At 44.4% G+C, this 18,491-nt stretch overlaps 1 protein-coding gene across 2 annotated transcripts in view; it reads right to left on the bottom strand.

Moving 5' to 3' along the window:
• Positions 1 to 18,491, bottom strand: part of MYLK3 (myosin light chain kinase 3) — a 386,764-nt gene that overhangs the window by 68,510 nt on the left and 299,763 nt on the right. For both annotated transcript variants that reach the window (XM_069216622.1, XM_069216621.1), the window contains exons 8-9: positions 16,053 to 16,194; positions 5,239 to 5,309 (exon numbers count right to left, since the gene is read on the bottom strand). In XM_069216622.1, the coding sequence (XP_069072723.1) occupies positions 5,239 to 5,309; positions 16,053 to 16,194 (213 nt within the window). The remainder of the gene's footprint in view (positions 1 to 5,238; positions 5,310 to 16,052; positions 16,195 to 18,491) is intronic.

Genomic DNA, 18,491 nt, shown 5'->3' with positions numbered 1-18,491 from the left:
TTCATTTTTGTATATGCAGGGGGCTTGGGTCCCCCCCCCAGCTGGCCTGGGGACCGCCACATCCCCAGGGCTTTTCTTTTTATGTATGCCGGGGGGCCTGCAGTCTCCCACGCCCCAGGGACCACCACCCCCTGGGGCTTCTATATAGATATATACCCACCGGGGCAAATAGAAAACAATGGAAAGGGGGTATGTTTTGCACCCCCATTAGCCCTGGGGACCACCACCACCCTGGGGCTGTCTTCATGTTGGTGCGGGGGCAGCATAGCCCCCCTCATGGAGCCACGGATGGCCTGAGACCGCCACCCCCCAGGGCCGGCTCGTGCGATGCTGTTTGTGCAGCCAAGCCACAGCAAACACTGCAGGTTTTGACAGCAGGTCTCGCTGTCACAATCTGAAGTTTCATCAGCTGTCAAAGCAGTTACCTGCTTGTTCAAGCATTGGCACCGCGTGGGAAGCCTTAAGGTTTTGACCGCAGTGCCAGGTAGCCGTAAGGGCTTTTTATTTTAAAAATACAAAAGTTTAAAAAAATATATATATTTAAAAGTAGGGACCGTGGGGAAGCCCTTGAGGGCTCCTTGCGGTCCCAGATAGCCCATAAGGGGCTTTTTTTTAAATAATTTATTTAAAAAAAAAATACATATAGAGACCGCAGCAAAGCCCATGAGAATGCCCCCACACCCCTTCAACGGTCCCAGATATCCCTTAAAGGGCGGAATAAATAGAGCTGAAAAAAATAAATAAAAATAGCTCAGCGTGAAAGTCAAGGACTTTCACGCTGTGCACTGAAGGTTCGAGTCCAGCTGGCCTTGCTTCCTTCTTATTTTCTTTTTTTTTAACAAATGTGTAAGTAAAAAAATGAAAGGTGATTTTATTTCTTAAAAATAAAAAATACATTTCCATTTTTAAATTAAACAAAAATAAGTCATTTTAAGGATATCAGACATCAAAGACTAAAAAAGTCTCTGTCTCCCTCCATCTCACTCTCTTTCTCTCTCTAGCTCTCTTTCAATCTCTTTCTGCCACTCATATACCCACTCAGACATTTACGCACCTACTCACACACCAACTTAGACACTCACACACCCACTCACAGACCCACTCACAGACCCACTGTGATTAGGTGCACCTAATCACCTAATCACAGCCCAAGTCAGACACTCATGCACCACTCAGACACTCACACACCCACTCACAGACCCACCCAAAGGCTGTGCGTGGTGGTGGATGGATTAACGTATAGTAATGAAAATTACTATAGGTTAAAAAAACCATAGACATCCACTGAAAAAAACAAAGGTTACAGGAATCTTATAGTTAGGAAATAGATTTTAAAAAAACATAGAAATGCACTGAAAAAAACCAAGGTTACAGGGACGTTATAGTTAGGCTCACATTTCAAGCATACAAAACAACAGAAATTCAGCAGTTATAGTTAGAGTTACCTCAAGTAACTGTAACTCATGCCCTAAGGTAACTATAACTTGCACCCTCTCCATGTACTGCTAATTACCCAACAAATTACAGCACCATGAGATCTTTGAACATCCTTGATAATATCAATGTAATATTTGCAGTAAACATTTTTAGGAAAAAACTGTGCATGGTGGGGGCACGAGTTAGAGTTACTCGAGGTAACTCTAATTATAGCTGCTGAATTTCTATGTTTTTTACGCTTGAAATGTAAGCCTAACTATAACGCTTTTGTTTTTTTCAGTGAATATATATATATATATATATATATATATATATGTATATATTTATATATATATATATATATATATATATATATATATATAAAACGCCATGGGGGTCATTCCAATATTGGCGGGTGGCAGTCGCCGCCCGCCAAGCGGGAACCGCCGAATGACCACACTGCGGTCAAAAGACCGCGGCGGACATTCTGGCTTTCCCGCTGGGCCGGCGGGCGACCGCCAGAAGGCCGCCCGCCGGCCCAGCGGGAAACCCCCTTCTACGAGGATGCCGGCTCCGAATGGAGCCGGCGGAGTCGAAGGGGTGCGACGGGTGCAGTGGCACCCGTCGCGATTTTCAGTGTCTGCTTTGCAGACACTGAAAATCTTAGTGGGGCCCTGTTAGGGGGCCCCTGCAGTGCCCATGTTAGTGGCATGGGCACTGCAGGGGCCCCCAGGGGCCCCACGACAGCCGTTACCGCCATCCTGTTCCTGGCGGTGAAAACCGGCAGGAACAGGATGGCGGTAAGGGGGTCGGAATCCCCATGGCGGCGCTGCAAGCAGTGCCGCCATGGAGGATTCCCTGGGCCAGGGGTAAACCGGTGGGAGACCGCCGGTTGCCCTTTTCTGACCGCGGCTTTACCGCCGCGGTCAGAATGGCCAAGGAAGCACCGCCAGCCTGTTGGCGGTGCTTCCGTCATTTTAGCCCTGGCGGTCGCCGACCGCCAGGGTTAGAATGACCCCCCATGTGTACTAATATATTTTAGAATCAAATATGGATGTTGTTTCTAATAGACCTGAACTGTCCTTACACCTCAATAATGCATTCTAATTTTCATGGCTCTAGTAGGCCCGGAATCTATTTTATTCAGGGTAATTGATTTTCACATTTCTGCAAAGTGTAACCTCTTATTCAGTGTTGGCAACTAGAAGTGGGATTTTAGGAGAATAACAAGTGTACTGTATTTACGAAAGATAGCTTCTGCTTAAGGTAGTCATGCGCTTCCTCCAGAAGAAGATTCTGACATCGGCCATCCCCTAGATATGTTTTTGCTGTAAGTAACAAGTTTCTACCTCACAAGTTGTTTCCATAGACTTGTACTGGGGCAAAACATACACAAACAGTACTAAATTTCATGTATTTTAGCATTAAGCTTCAACTGACCCTTTTTCTAGCAAGAGCTCTTGTTGATTGAAATTGTGTTTATTTGCTGTGCTGCTTCCTATTTGTGCATGAACCCCTTTAGACGGGAGGCTTCCCAACAAGGCTATCCATAAATTCACAAACAATATGCATCAGAAATGTTTAAATGCGTTAATTATCAGTTAACATTATTTGCATAACATTTTTTGCATACTTGTTGTTTCTCATGAACACCCGAACAAAACTGATGCGCCACTTTTTCTGCGCCCCCCTACCGGCACCTAACAACACCATGGTTGCGCCGTATTTATGATTCGGAGCACCATGGTGGTTGTTAGCACAACAGTGTCAACACTTTTGACACTATTGTGGCGCTTTGCTACACTAGCATCAAACGTTGATGCTAGGGTAGCAAAGTGCAAGGAGGCCCATAGGTTTCTATGGGAGCATTATTTTAACGCCTGCTCTGAGCAGGCATTAAAAATGACGCCAAAAATGGTGCAGTGGAATCCGTCAAATTTCACTGTGCCATTTATGTGGGCCTCCTAGCGTCAGAACTCCCCCCTTGCATACATTATGCCTGGCACAGGCATAATGTGGCGCAAGGGTTTACAAAGTGGCACAATGCATGCATTGCACCACTTGTACATATGGCACGTGGAAAAAGCCACTTTAGCTTTGCCTTGGCATCAAAAAATGGTGCTAAGGTGGTGCTAGCCGCTCCTAAATGTGCCCTTACTATTCTGAGGAATGGCAAAAAACTACCTCCAAGTTAATGCATGTTTTGCTGCCAACACAGCTTGGAAAAACAAAAAGGCAATTGCAGCCCTGTGTTTGTGAGTTCTGCTGCCTGCAGCCCATGAACTATCTTGGATTTTTTAAGTGAATGGATGCACTGAAGATACAAAAAAGAAATGCACAGACCCCTTCTGCAGCGGCGAGGTGCAGAAAACGGGTTTGTGATACAGCCCCATTTCTTACAGTCTATGACCTTTTCTGAATGAGAGCCTTAGAGTTTGTGAGGCGAATTGATTTTCTCTGGTAAAAATACCGTGCTGCGACATGAACCAACTACAAATAAAAATTAAACCCTAACAATACCCTTACAAAATGTTTTTTGATTCCATGGCGGATCTGTGCATGAATGCTCAATCATCCTCAAGGACGTGGTGAGAGAAAACTCCCAGCATACCGGGGACATTGCTTTTTCATTTTTCAAAGACAAACCCCCACTGAGGGGGGTTTCTTTTGTTTTTCAGAGAACAAAATAAAACTAAATCTTGGGAAATTCAAAAATGAGTCCATTCATGAAATTTAGGGCCTGATTACGAGTTACGCCTGGGCCTGCCGGTGTTTTGGCAGAGAGAAGTATGGCAGCGGCATGGATTGGCTATGGGAGTGAGCCTACGTCTGATGCAGGCCACACTACCCTACATTGGTGCACTGTCCCCATTCACCATGTTGTGCATGGGACACAGTGCACCCATAGACATCACAGGAATAGGGGGGGCCCACATGGGTCCCTGCTTCACCCTACATGTGGTCATTCCCCGTGGGGCCCTTGTCCTGGGCCCTTTACCTGCCTTTCCGCAGACCTTTTCATGGCAGGGTCCCTGCCATTGACAGCTCAGTGGTCAGACAGGTCATAATACTCACGGTGGTCCCAATGCCGGCACCGCCAACAGTGAGCGCCACATCTTCACCAGCGGCAGCTCCAATGCTGGCAGTACTGCCATTCCTGTGGCGGGTTAACAGCATTGCTTGTAATCTGGCTGTCGGACTGCCAAGGACGCAGCGGTCGGACCACCACAATGGCGGTCCACAGACCAATGAACTCGTAATCAGGCCCTCAGTCTATTCAGGAAATTCATTTACAATTCAGCCTTAATGCCCACTGTACAGGAAATTAACATGGTTAATACCCAATGCGGGAGTTAACAATCGATGAATGTCCTCCTCACGTGCATGTGCCCGAGCTGATGGCGGGGGCACATAATAAAAAGAAAGGCAAGTTAAAGCATTTAATGTCCAAGGGCATCTGTGTAATGTAGCAATCATTCACTGTTTACTTCCACGTTCTTACAGATTTTAAGTGCTGTAAATATTAGGATGCATTGCACTAAATAAGCCTTGCTTTAGCATCAAAAGAGAGGAAAATTGTCTGTCACTGAGTCGGACACTTACTTTTTTTTCTACATTAAATCACACTTCTCTAAAGTGCATGTCTCTATCCCCTAAGTCAGTTTGATAAAATGGCCGCTCGCAAGAACATGCACATTGCTCTGTTTCATAAGGATATTGTATCAGTGCAGGCTGAACACCAAAGGCATTTGAAGCAACGTAATTTAAGCACTTAATATGTAAATATGTTGTCTTAAGCTGTATGTATTCAAAGTGACTCACCTTCTGGCCAATCCAAAGTCAATAATTTTGATTTGATTTCCAGTGTGGCTTACACATAAGATGTTTTCAGGCTGTAAAAGTAAATACATGTAATTTTAATATGTACAGATATGACAGTCCGAGAAACTACAAAAATAGGTAGGTATAGTTAATATACTAATTATATCATGTTCTCCACTCTGGGAGTTCACTCCAAACCAATGTAAGGAAACCTAAACTCATGCATTAATATTAATATTAGATATTCCTTTACAAATCTGAGTTCTCTACTTCTGAGCCGTCAAATTTGTTTCTGACTTATCTCTTTTTTTATACTTTTGCAGCCAACGTTTTAGCCTTAATTTCATATTTTGTCCAGCCACAGCTGAGATGATTATGTTTGAAAGTTTTATTGATTGGAAAGTTGCTGCTAGTGTGTTCTTAGAGTTTGCTTTCAATGAAATGAAAAACGCAGAATAAATGACCTCCAGGTCATTAGCATACTCGTCATACTCGGAAATGGGATTGTGGTCCATGTAAAATGTGTTGCAGATAGTGAAACAATGGCGGTGCACAGCAGGTAAACCATCTATGCCTGGCATGAAATCCAGAGGCATTTAATTCCTCTTTGATAGGCCCAAAAACAAAACAAACTCTGCAGAAAGTCTCCGTTTTGGAGGAAATCTGCTGATTTCATGGCTGCCAAAGGAGAGAAAAACATTAACAAAGCGGGCATAATGTGCCCTCTTTGTCACCAGTGCATACCTAAGAACAGTCCCGGCATTGGGATATTTCGGGTCTTGTGCAGAGTATATTGTATGGCCCCCACCAAAGTAGGGGGGACTGCCGCCCTTCCTGCGGTGCAGCAGATTACAAAAATTACAGTACACGCAGCACACGTTGCGACAGTAATCCACGGAGGCACTGTGCGTTTACGTTACCTGCTCCTGTTCTGCGATCTCGGAGCTAGCAGTGGCATAGCCAGTGTTTACAGAAACAATGAAAAGCCTCCCGCTTTCAGTGGGACGTGTCCCTTCCGCTTCCTCACACCATACTTCTTTTGTTGCCTCATAGCTGATTGAGCCCAGCTCTTCTTCAGCTCAGAGCGCTGGCCAACAGGCGCATCGGTGCGGAGGGGCAGGCACTCTGACGTCAATGGTAAATTTCTTTGAATTTTTCAGAGACATTTTTGCCCCCCCCCTAAGTTACGGGCCTTGTCGACTGCACGGTTCGCACACACCATAGGCCAGCACTGCTAAAAACTAGTGTAAAAAAGTGTGACTGGCCTGAGAGGTGTGTCACTTTGGTGTGGCACGAAAAACACATGCCAGTTACAGTTTCACAGACATGCTCTAATTAACTGCCATTCGTACTTGGCCTGACAATTTGGTGTTTCTGTCAAAAAGCTATTCTTTGTAAATATGAAGTGTAAATCTGTGGAAGTACGCGGGAACACCTGCAGGCATTGTTTTCGAAAATATCTGCATGTAAGAAAGGTAAAATCTGATGAGAAACCTGAACATCTGTGTAGTCAACAGTAAAAAGGTATATTCAAAGTTCTTAACCTAATGCCAAAAATAAGAACATGTTTTCTGTGTTAAAAGCACACTATGCCGTTATTCGCTGCAAGCCACTCACAACAGATCGATGTTCTAATGCAGAGATAACATAGTACTTAGCATGATAAAAATAGTTCCAATTGACCACCAATTCCAAATTAAAATGCTCTAGACATTAAAAGCAGACAAAAACGAAGACAACACACACATATCAAAATGCAATTCAATGTTTATACAAATAATGCCTCATGTACCATTTGATCAAATCCAAAAATAATTAAAAAAGACATCTTATCATTTCTATTGTACTAACAAATACAATACCAAAGAATATGGATTTATCCTTAGTGAACATTGTTTGTGCAACAGGTGCCTATAGCAATAAAAGGGAAAGACATAACTGTGAAGTTACCTTAAGTTAAAATCCTTGACACAGCTACTGAATGTTTCTTTCGTTAGGGAGAACAGATTTCTAAAAGATCCTATTTTATGTCTAGGTTGCACCTCATCATTTTGTGTTTCAGGTTCTCGGGAACAAAGCTACCAACGTTTAGAAAACAAGGCGAGTATCTCCAATGATACCTCAAATTTTACAAAAAGCCAGTGAAGAGACCTAAAACAGTTTGTTAAGGATGGTTAGAGTTTTGGACAGTTGTATTACGTATTTCTTGAAGCCTCGTTATTTGATATTAAGGAAGTCAAGTATAAAAAAGGCATTCAAGTATTTTCAGGAGGAAATGATCAAAGCACCGCCTCAATAGAATTATTTTCTATTACTTCATATGGCAGAATAACTTGCAGCAACTTCATCAAAGATGTCTTTAAACTGAACCCATATCAGTATTCATTAACACTTGAATGTACTTCAACTCCGACCTATTGGCGTCACAGGAGTAAGGCTTGTGGGAGGTACGAAGCTCTCCAGTTCTTTTTTTATCAGGTAATTTTGTCACTTCACTGGAAGATCTATGCTGCTGTGTTTGAACATAAGATACTCTGAGGCGGCCATCTCCCTTTAGCCATAAGCATTTGTGTGGAAAGACAAGTGAATATTTTGAAACAGAGCCATGATATGGTTCACAATAAACAAGAATGCTAACAATATAGAATGAGCTGCCAATCAATGGGTGACGAAACCGGTTTGCTTGATTATGGGGTACTGCGACCTTAGTCTAGAGCCCGGCTGAGCTCCCACATAGCAAACATAATCTCAAGCCTATGTAAAAAAGCAGCTTTCTGTGAGAAATCCCGAGCCTAGACTTGGAAGCTTGGCACAAGCAGCAAGACTTTCTCAAAGAAAAAAGCATGTGACCCATGAAGGGCAACATCAAAACATTATTCTGAACACAAAAGTAAACTAAAAATCCCACACAATGTAGCTGAAAAGAGGAGAATGTTATGGTTAAATGACATCAAAATAACAAAATAGGATGTAAGGATCAGGAGCTATACAAATATTAAAAGGTGCCCACAGAAAACCATAAAAATCTAAACAACCAATGTTGGTCAATGGGGAGCAGTTAAACAGGTCCCAGACCCCTTTGGTGGCCAGCTGGCGATCAAGTGAGGTTGGTCACAGCCTAATGATTCACTCCAGTCAATCATTTTATCCTTAAACGTAGTCGCCTTTTCAGAAGTCAGAATATGCCACTGGGGCAAGTTGTCAAGCTGTGGCTCACAGTCTCTCTACAAGGTCAGCTAAGGTATTTTTATTGACCCCCCTGAAGTCTTGAATTAAGTTGCGGAAAGCAATGAGTGGGACAGCTTGTTAAATTGTAGCTGCCAAGGTTCCCTCATCACTGAGCATACATTGGTACCTTTTCCTTTTTTTGTGGTTTACCTTCTCAATTAGACACTATTATGGAGGTTGAATTAGATCAGCAAGGCAAAGCTGGTAGCCACTGCCTGGTAAGAATCTTTGGGTCAGACGCACTGTTTGAAAAGTCCCACACAAGTCTTCATTCTTGTAGCAAAAAGCTCAGAGCATTGCAGACCAGGAAATGTTGCCTGCCAAGGCTGCATATTCACTAGGTAGCCTAATAAAAAAGATTCTGAATTTAAACGTCCATAACTTGCAGAAAAGGTTCCATAGCTTCTGTTACAAAGTTCCCCAAACATCAAGGTACAGTTCTTTCAACATCAGACTATAGGTTCAAATGGGAAAAGGCTTCCCCAACGTCCAGTCAGGACCACAGCCAAATGTCCAGTTCTATCTGATCTTGCTGGTTTTCTTCCAGGCAGATGTCACTGTTGTGGAGCAGAATTTCTCTTGAATATACCCTGAAACCAAGTAAGTCTTATTGGTCAACAAGAAGCCAGCTTCCCTGACCCTAATGGTGTTTTTTCTGAATCAGGGATTCAAGTTGAAGCTGAGTCCTATTCCTCTGTCTTCGGCTGGCCGACAAACACTTTTCCAAGCAGGCCTTCTTCTGATGTCCTCGTGGTTCCAAGCAAACATCTGACGTGAGAGAGGTGTGTAGCAGTGTATAAGTAAAGTCAACCAGCAATCATCATCAGAATTTCCTAAACAAATCATGTCAAAATTCCTGCACTTTCTCCTCCTCGTGACTATTTCATGGTCCAATTGGGGCTGACATAGGCCCAAATAATAGAGCAAAGCTGAGTTTTTTTGTTTTGCAAGAAGGAAGTACAGAGCCCTGTCTAACTTGCTCTCTCCCGCCTAGTTCCTCCCTATGGCAACCTCTCTCTGACACTCGAGTATCAACACCCACCCTTCTAGGGACACTTGCCTTCCATTTCCACTGGGTAGTCCGTGAGAGCCCTGAGCATTAGGAAGGCCAGTGTTATGGCATCTTTTTGTCCCAGAACTGCTACAAAATACCTCTGTAAGCTGCATATTTATCAGTGTCAACTTTTGACAGGGGTTTGCTGAGACAGAAGGCACTGACATGCTGCAGGCTTTCGTGCAGGCAGGGCTTTGATCGATGCAAGCTTCCTTTGACAGAAGACTTGACAGTTTCTATACACAAACAACTGAATTATAAAAAAAGTCAATATGCCGCTTAAGTGGCCAAAAAGGTTATCTTGTTTTAGGGAAAAGTACGTGAAGCAGGGGGCTGTGTTGTTGTTTCTGAACAAAGGCCAAAAACACCCACAGTCCTAGTTCATAAATAATAAAATCCTGAAAAAACGTGGCAAAAAGATGGACTTCTTCTGGGACATCACCAGTTTAGTTACTCAGACTCAGCCTCTGTTACATTTGCAATAAAAGTGAAACCTGAGTGGCCAAGTGAGTTGACAGCCTGATGCAGAGATGTGCGTAGCCTAACAGCCACAGATCTGTAAACCGTTAGGAATTTTTTTTTTTTACATTATTGTGAGGAACAAAAATGTGACATCTCTGTACTTTTAAAGATGCTGATTAGAAATTTTAAAATGCTTGTACCGCTGCAGATTTTTACCATTTCACAGCACTGAAAAAACACAGGGTTAGACTTACTGCAAGCATTCCTTCCCCACCAGCTTTTGTGTGTCCGATGTACTGACCTAAGTGGCAAGGGTACGCCCAGATGTGAGTCCCGTGCTCACTGTAGCACTACAGCTAAGCTACATTGATGAGTCCCAATCAGGGCGAGACTCAATCCTGGGTAGTTTGTATTCCGGTTCACGGAGGACCTGGCCTAGCAGTTCCGGCTGGATTGTCCCTATTTGAGGAGGATCGAGACTGCTTTTCATATGCCTGGGTCCAAGCTGAGGTGGTATAGTGGGCAAAAGAGCGATGGACTGGAATGCTACCCCAAGCGATTGCCAGTGTTTAGACTCACTGGAGGCAATCCCCATCACCTTTTGTCTGTATGAATGGCATCAGAGAGTAGATCGTTCAAGTAGTTTCTGGATAAATCCCCTTGTGAAAATAGATACTCCTCCCAGCAAAGAAACCAGCTAGTGCCACAGCTATTTTTGCCATCAAACTGTGCTTCACTTCAGTTAGATATGTTTTCTAGTCGATGCTATAGAGCCAATATCAGGGCAGAAAAGAGACTATCTTCTGCGATCACCACCTTTCCTCTTTTTATTGCATCTCTCAGCAGCTTATCGCTCCATTCCATCATTACATGGGAACCATCACTGTGCAACTAATGCCAACATTGTCAACTTGGCTTTCTAGGGTATTCAACACACCATCATCACAACTTGTTTCAGCACTTCAGTTTCCATGTCAACCACCCCTCTAAATACAGTATACAGACCCACTTTTAAGCCAGCCACAGAAGACTTCTCTGGGCCCTCCACAGCACTTTCATGTATACACCTCTCTGCAGATTGTCCAACGATCAATTCTGGTCCCTAGCAAGGTAACAGCATTAATCGCATTGGCCCTTGATGTGTTGAACTCTCTCAGTACATTAGATGACTCATTTACCTGCCCTGCGTTTGTCTGTATACTTTTCTTCTTCTCACGTTTCTCATTCCAACTCCTGTTAATCTGTTAGTTAAGCCTTAGAAATAAATTGCCTAAACAAGTCTCAATTATTTGTTGCTCCTTTGGACAGTTTTGAGGGCAATACAGTAATGGAGCGCAGAAGGGTGGTGAGAGCTCTGTCATCACCAGCCTCAGCACCTCCCACTCACTTAAAAAAAAAATTGTGATCTGCTCCTTAAGAAGTTCTTCTTATGCCATCATTTGTCCCAGAGTCCCAATGAAAGAGGTGGCGAGCAGGGAGCAAAGTCCAATTACAATCCAGCAGGACCCAGTAGGTAAACCCCAGACTTCAACCTAACTTTTTTAGATGTTGACCACAGCTTTTACCTTCCCCTTCCACAACTAAACTTGCCACTATCAGTACCCTTACTTTTCAAATTAAAATCCTACCTTTTTGGAGCAGAAGTTTAGCCCAGTAGCAGAGAGAGAGAGAGAGAAAGAGAGAGAGAGAGAGAGAGAGAGAGAGAGAGAGAGAGAGAGAGAGAGAGAGAGACTCCATTGTGGAGTCTTTCATGATTCTCTGTAAGCCATCAGTAATTGGAAATGAGAGTGTAGAAAGACCTCGTAAGCCAAGAGCATGAATAGAGGTTGCACACACTCAGTCAAGAGTCGAGCATTCGAGGAGTGATCAGCTGAAGCATCTTTGAGATAGAATAGAACGTCACCAGCATACAATGAGATGGTGTGGGTGGTGTCCGTGAGCAGGTTGATCCATTCGTCACCATGCTGCCATGCCCTCCCACAAGGGGGAGAATGGGCACCCCTGTCTCGTACCCCTGTCCACAGGTATATAACCAGAGAGATGTTTCCCATAGTATACCCAGATCATGGGATCCATGTACAGTAAACAAATGAGGCAAGGTAGACGGGGTCCGGCTCTGATCCATGTCAACACCTCAAAGAGGATGTCCCAGTGGAGGGTGTGGAAGGCATAGCGGAGGTCAATGACAGTGGACTCAGATGGCCAGGTAGGAGGAAAGGCTGTGGAGGAAATGTGTTTGGTCAGAGTTTATATGCTTCCTAAAAGCAGAGAAATGGCGTCCAAGACAGCCTTTCAAAGAACAGAACAACCTTCCTGGTCTATTACCTGTGACACCATCTTTAGGGGCATTCTCTCTCGTAACCAAATTATGGTGCCCTGGGCGTATGTGCAGACATTAGTAGTGAAAACCTGACACCTCCAGCGTGTCTAAATTCTGAGCCCCTCAACTTGGGTCATATGAGCTTCTTGCAGTAGGGCTATCTGGATACAGAGCTGCTTCAGGTAAGTATGCATTTTTTAGCACTAGGAGGGGAGGATACATGCCTCGTATGTTCCAGGAGATTTGGTTGGATGGTCTACTGATCGTTCTATGAAAAGTGTTTCCTCTAGACAATGCCATGAGATGAAGGAAGATTCAAGTTCGTGGGGGAGTAGGGCCCAGGGGGCTGGTGGTGGGGGGAAGCAAATCAGAACCAATAACAATAAGAACACATCAGGCAGGAGGTCCCAGTCTCTCAAACCAATGTTCCATGTAGGGATGGAGATGGCATGGCAGTACCATTATTGAGAAGTGGTCTGGGCTCTATGAGGAAGGACAACTAAGGAGTGGCTCATATACAACTGAACAGATGAATTTTCCAGACAGTTCATGGTGCTAGGGGGGAGAGGGAGACTATCAGGTGTCCCCAAATGGACCCGATTCACTATCATGGAGCCAGGCAAATGGCCTAGCAAAAAGGGCAAAAAGGGCAAAGCATGTCACACCAGATAGTCAGCTGTCTCAAGGAGCCTCTAGGGAGGCAAATTCTGGTCCCTAGGAAGAGTTGGTGTGGAGCCCCGGCATCAGAATCCTCCAATGAGGAGCTGGAGGAAATCACAGGAGAAGTGCAGAAGGATGCAGCCGCATCAAGGGCCGAGTAATGGCTCTTTCAGACCTAGTCTGGACAGGTGGTCACTGGTGTAGTGGAATGTCCCTCTTTAGTTGTGAAGCGGCAATAACAGACGCCAGGACACAATTTGTCGATGGTCTACAGTGTTGTCTTGAAGACGGAGAGGCCTCTGCCCAGTCCCAGGCATCCAAAGGGTCAGTGAAAAAGTGGATCTTGTTGCCAGATATGATGTTTAGCTTGGGTGGGAATAAGAGGCTGTACTTAACCCCCAGTTTACTCGGGCATTGCTTAACTCTGAGGAATGATGTCTGTTGTCTCTGGACCTCCAATGTGTAGTCCGGGAATATGAATAATCTGTGGTTGCCCTTCAGGAGGGGTTTACAGTCAAGGCTTTTTAAGGATAGCATTCCAGTCTTTGAAATTGAGGATTTTCTTGACTACTTTGCAAGGAGGCGCTTTGGGGGACGCAGGTTGGGCACCCACTCGCCCCACTCAATGGAGAATGGGGTGATATCCCAAGGGTCCATCAGTTCTTTAAATCAGGCCTCCAGGAAGTCTATAGCATGTTGGGGGGACTACCTCACCCTCCAGTAGTCCCAACTCCCTAACATTACTGCACCAGGCTTGCCCCTCTGCATCCTCCGTATGCTCCTTCCAGGAATCAAACTCTTTCCTCCATGTTGCAAAATTGGTTTTGGAGGTCCTGAGTAAAGAGCTGCAGCTCTGTTATTGCATTCTTGGGAGTGCGTAACCCTCTTGGTACATTTGCAGTGGTCATCGCGTAGAAGATCAGTATCCTTAGAAATGGCATCCACCTTTGCCTCAAGGAAAAACCTAAAGGCAGTGATTGCATAAGGATGGCATTCAATTTGTCCAGGCAGGTCTGGGGGGGGCTGGGCTGCCTGGCCTGGTGGAGGCAGCAGGGCCTGAGGCCTTTGTTGTTTGGTGCGCCCTCTGGTGTCTATACACTGGGAGATAGGAGGTGTGTGTCGAGTCACTGGAGGGCCATGCCCACTTCCAATTTATGCCCCATCAGCGGGCCGGAAGGGGGGAGAGCAACACAAGCAGCCTGGTGAGTTCTTCACCACAGGAGGGACCCCGGAGACCGATGAGGCAGAAGCCTGATAGCTGCAGCAATCCATCCAGTTGGGTGTGGCTCCTTTCTCCATAAAGTGACTGGTGCTGAAAGAGGTCCTAAGTAATAATGAGTGCAGGAGAGACTGGGGCCTGGAGTTGTAAATTAATCCTTGGGCCCCAGCATCCCTGTCCAAGGGGGACCATCCGCCCCACAAAACCCCAGATGTCGTGGGGGGAGGAGGCAGTTGGAGCTGCCTCCTCAACGGGATGAGGGGAGATGCAATCCCAGTACGAGTGGTCAGGTTCCTGCATTAGAAAGGGCCAGTCTGTCAGTCCAGAGAGGTCCCAGTGGTGGATGGCTGGAGCCCTACCGACCTTATGCAGGGGAGTCCTCAGCCCAGGCTGCCTCCTCTGGGGTGCCCCAATCAGTTATGCCAGTTCCAAGGAGGAGAGGCATTGCAGAGGTGAAAGAGCTCTTACAGTGAAGGCTGCACTATGGCCCAGCTGCAACAGTGCGGCCCCTGGCGGTTGATGCCCAACATGGGCCCGCCCACCTCAGATATGAGCTCTTTGGGCCCAGGCTGTTCCTCAATGGAGTCACTCTAGCTCTCAAGTGGGAAGGGGGTCACCATTGTCTCCCTTCCCAGTGCCAGCCACCAAAGGGGAAGGGGCAGCCACGCCATTAGAGGCTGCAAGGTGAAGGTTGCACAGCTCCCAATGTTGCCGGCGTAACACTGAGGATTGGGTGGCCCCTGTCCGGGACCAGTCAGCCACAAATAGAGGCTCCTTTAGTATGTGGAGGGTTGTGGGGCTGCCCCCCTCTAAATATAGGAGCCAGGGACCCCCAAGTCACGCCTCCACCACTCAGCTACCAACTTGCATGAGTTTCTATAGCACAAACCAAGCCTCAATGGCTTTGGAGCCCTGCAGAAAACAGGTATTTATAGTTTTTCAAAAGACAGTAAAAACCAGTCAGCTGTTAGAGTACATAAAAGTACTGTAAGTCTGTAGGTATCAACAGGAAAGTTCAAGTCTCAGGTTCATAGACACACAACAGGTAGAATATGCCCACACCACAGAAAACCTCCACCCAAACAACATCAAAAGCATGCCTATATTAGCCAAACACTGGTGTTGCTCAGAGATATAGCATTTCTCAAGCATCACTGGCTGGTAAAGTCAGTCTCCTGAGATCAGTGTTTCTGATGCAACATTCATGCTTTGGTGTCTTTGGTTGGACACATCAGCTCCCTCAATAGACACACATGGCCAGTGGGCACAGTCCATATGCCACTGGGTTGGAAGTGCATCTTAGGCAACCTAGACAAATGCAGTGATTAATCCAGAATCTTCTTGGGCTCTTCCCTTGGTGGTCATGCCCTCACTGAAGATGAAGGACATGTAGAGGACCCTCCTCACATGCAGTATAGTGTAATGAGTATAGACAAGATAACACAACTTCACAGTTCTTCTAGTTGGGCAGCACAGCACAGAATTACTTCAGTCTTTGCAGAAACTCCTTTAATACAGTGCCCCAAGTTAGATCAGAAATAACTGCCTGTGGTGTGGTGTATAGAGGACTAAAAAATGGTGTGCACATTCTGAAATTGGGATAGAGGGAGTGAGAAGATCACATAATTAATCATAACATTTTGTTATTCACACTCAGTTGAATTAAACATAACATAAGAAGTGGGTCAACTCTGTTTTCTTAAAACAAGCTTTCTGGGTGGATTAAGATAGCACATAGACGTCCAGATGCCTTATGTGCTATTACACGAGGGACCACTGTGTGGGATTAGTTCATCCCTAGAACATTTTGGAGGTCAAAATCCTCACCACAACAAATGAAAACTAACGTAAATTATGATTAATGCACTAACCTTAAGATCCAAGTGGAGAATGTACTGTTGATGTAGGTAATACACTCCTTCACAAATTTGTTTGGCAAACAGAATTGCGTCCAACTCAGTTAGATTGTAGTTTTCATCTGCAATTCGGTCGAATAACTCACCACCATCAACACTAAGGAGAAGAAGAAGAGGAAGAAAAAGTATTAGCTTTCAAGTGAGTTCAAGCAAGGAGCCTTGAGCTATTATGTGTTACGCTGCAGATAAACTACTTGTTTATTTATTAATTAATTGTTTTCTACATATTGAACCAGACCCGCAAGGTTCACAAAGTGGTGTACAAAAGGACAAATGATCAGTTACAGATCGCAGGAAAAATATATGGAGTAAATAAAAGAAAGATAAGGAGAAATCATACAATCACGCAAATTACATACTGCATAGGTGTTGTATGTAATATAGGTACATGAGAAGGGTGGCATGTGTCAAGTGATCACACCAAGGTTTTTTCTGAACCAGGAAAGATTGCTAGTGTCTTGGCTAGATTGGTCAGGGAACCAGAGTGAAGAGCCCTGTGGGTATTGAAGACTAAGCTATACATTTTTAGTGCCTCAATGTTAAGCCAGTTTCAAGTGATTATGATTGATGGCATATGGTCAAAATGCTTTGTAATTGTTGGTTATAGTTGTGGTTACCTGTTTTACATGTATGATTTTATCTGATGATTTAGTATTTCTATTTTTCAATTGTGTACATGAAGGTGTCATTCCATGGTATTTTTGCACAATGTGGTAATACATCTAATCAAAATAAAATCATATGGGATCCAATCAATTGATATATCTTGGGAAACATCTAGAAAAAACACCAAGCCGACATTGCCATATTCTGCTCAGAAGGCTTGTCGTAAAATGCCATATAGAATGTTTTTTACATATTTGGTCAAAAGATGTGTCTCTATTCTTCATTTTCAATTGAATCCTATTTTTTCACTTTTGTCGAATAGAAACATTTATAACATTTAGGTATTTAGCATTCAAAAGCCTCTTTGGCTTTATCTGGAGCAGTGGTCAATGGCCAGTTGACTAAAGAGTTCCACTTTACAGGTCTTTGCTTGGCCTAGTGGTCAGAAGTTTCAGTCTCAGTGGGTCCACTCTGCCTCTCATGATGCTCAGTTCAATAACGGGATTATCACTGGGGTAAGTAACGATAAATAACTTTTATTAGTGCTATGATACATCTAGCTGGTCACATTTTCTTTATGAAAGTTTGCAATGTTTAAGTGGTCTTTCCCCAAATTTCCTGTGAAATAAAACCCAGTAGCTTTGTACAGGATGAAAATGGACTTTGCTTACCAAACCTTCTGCTAGTTGCACTGTAGATATGGGTAAATCCAAAGAATGGCACTCTTTCTATACATGCTTATGGAACTTTATGACTATTTGGGAGGCTTACTGGCTAAATGAAAACTTCAGCCCTTTCTTAACATCTAAAGGTACTTTTCTGGCACCCTTCTTTGTACTGTTTTATGCAGTGACTTCTCAAAAGCTCTGAAAGAATTCCTCATCTCTTATTGCAAGTCTTGAACATATCCCCACTTCATTATATGTGAGAACTAATATAAAAACCAGATCCCAACTCTGAGAAGATAATCGTTTCACTGGTTCTCTTTAAATAACAGCCGAACAGATGGGGGCTCTGTGAGATGCCGAAAGGCAGCATACCTAAGTCTCCCTTACAGCATTTGCCTGCTGCCATCCACCTAAGCCTACTATGCTCCAAGAAAATGTCTGCTGCAGAGTAGGGCATAACCATTGTGACTCTGAAGTTTACTTCTCTGCTGTGAATTAAAAGGATACCGTCATCAGCATCCAGGCAAGAGATTCCTCTTGTCCAGTAAGTTATGATTTCACCTCTAGTCATATTCTTGAGTCCTGAATCTGAAGAGTGGGTCAGCGGGAGTTCTGGAGAGGTCAAGAACCAGACATGCATCAGCTCCACTTCCACCCATGGATGTGGCTGGATCTGAATGCCTTCTCTGCAGCCATGAACAGCTTTCTTTCAGAGGCAGGAAATCCGCATGATCACCACATTGGATGTTGAGGGGGCTTTTACACTGGAACACTGACTTAACCAGCAAGGGTGGGGCTCTTTCCCTGGCTAATTCGGTATATACTGCTTATATTTGCCCAGTATAGATTTCTGTCAGTAGCCTGTACAAACTCTCTGTGGGCTCTACATGAATTCTGCATGAAAGTCTGAAGTAACTCCACAGTTGTCTACTGATTCAAAGTGTCTGTCTTGATAAACTTGCTTGACTCCATTTCTGCTGGTCTCTATCTGTGACTGTTGACTGCCACAATGTCTGTGCCAGTATTTATGATGTACTTTATGAACAGGAATCTGCACTCTCATCTTTTCTAATTGGATACGACAAGTGGCAATAAGGTAGATACAGATTTGGGTTACAGT

This window comes from Pleurodeles waltl, chromosome 12, assembly GCF_031143425.1.
Source record: "Pleurodeles waltl isolate 20211129_DDA chromosome 12, aPleWal1.hap1.20221129, whole genome shotgun sequence".
NCBI classification, from domain to species: Eukaryota; Metazoa; Chordata; class Amphibia; order Caudata; family Salamandridae; genus Pleurodeles; species Pleurodeles waltl.
The sequence above is the reverse complement of the archived record's forward strand: the minus strand, read 5'-3'. Positions and strand labels throughout refer to the sequence as shown.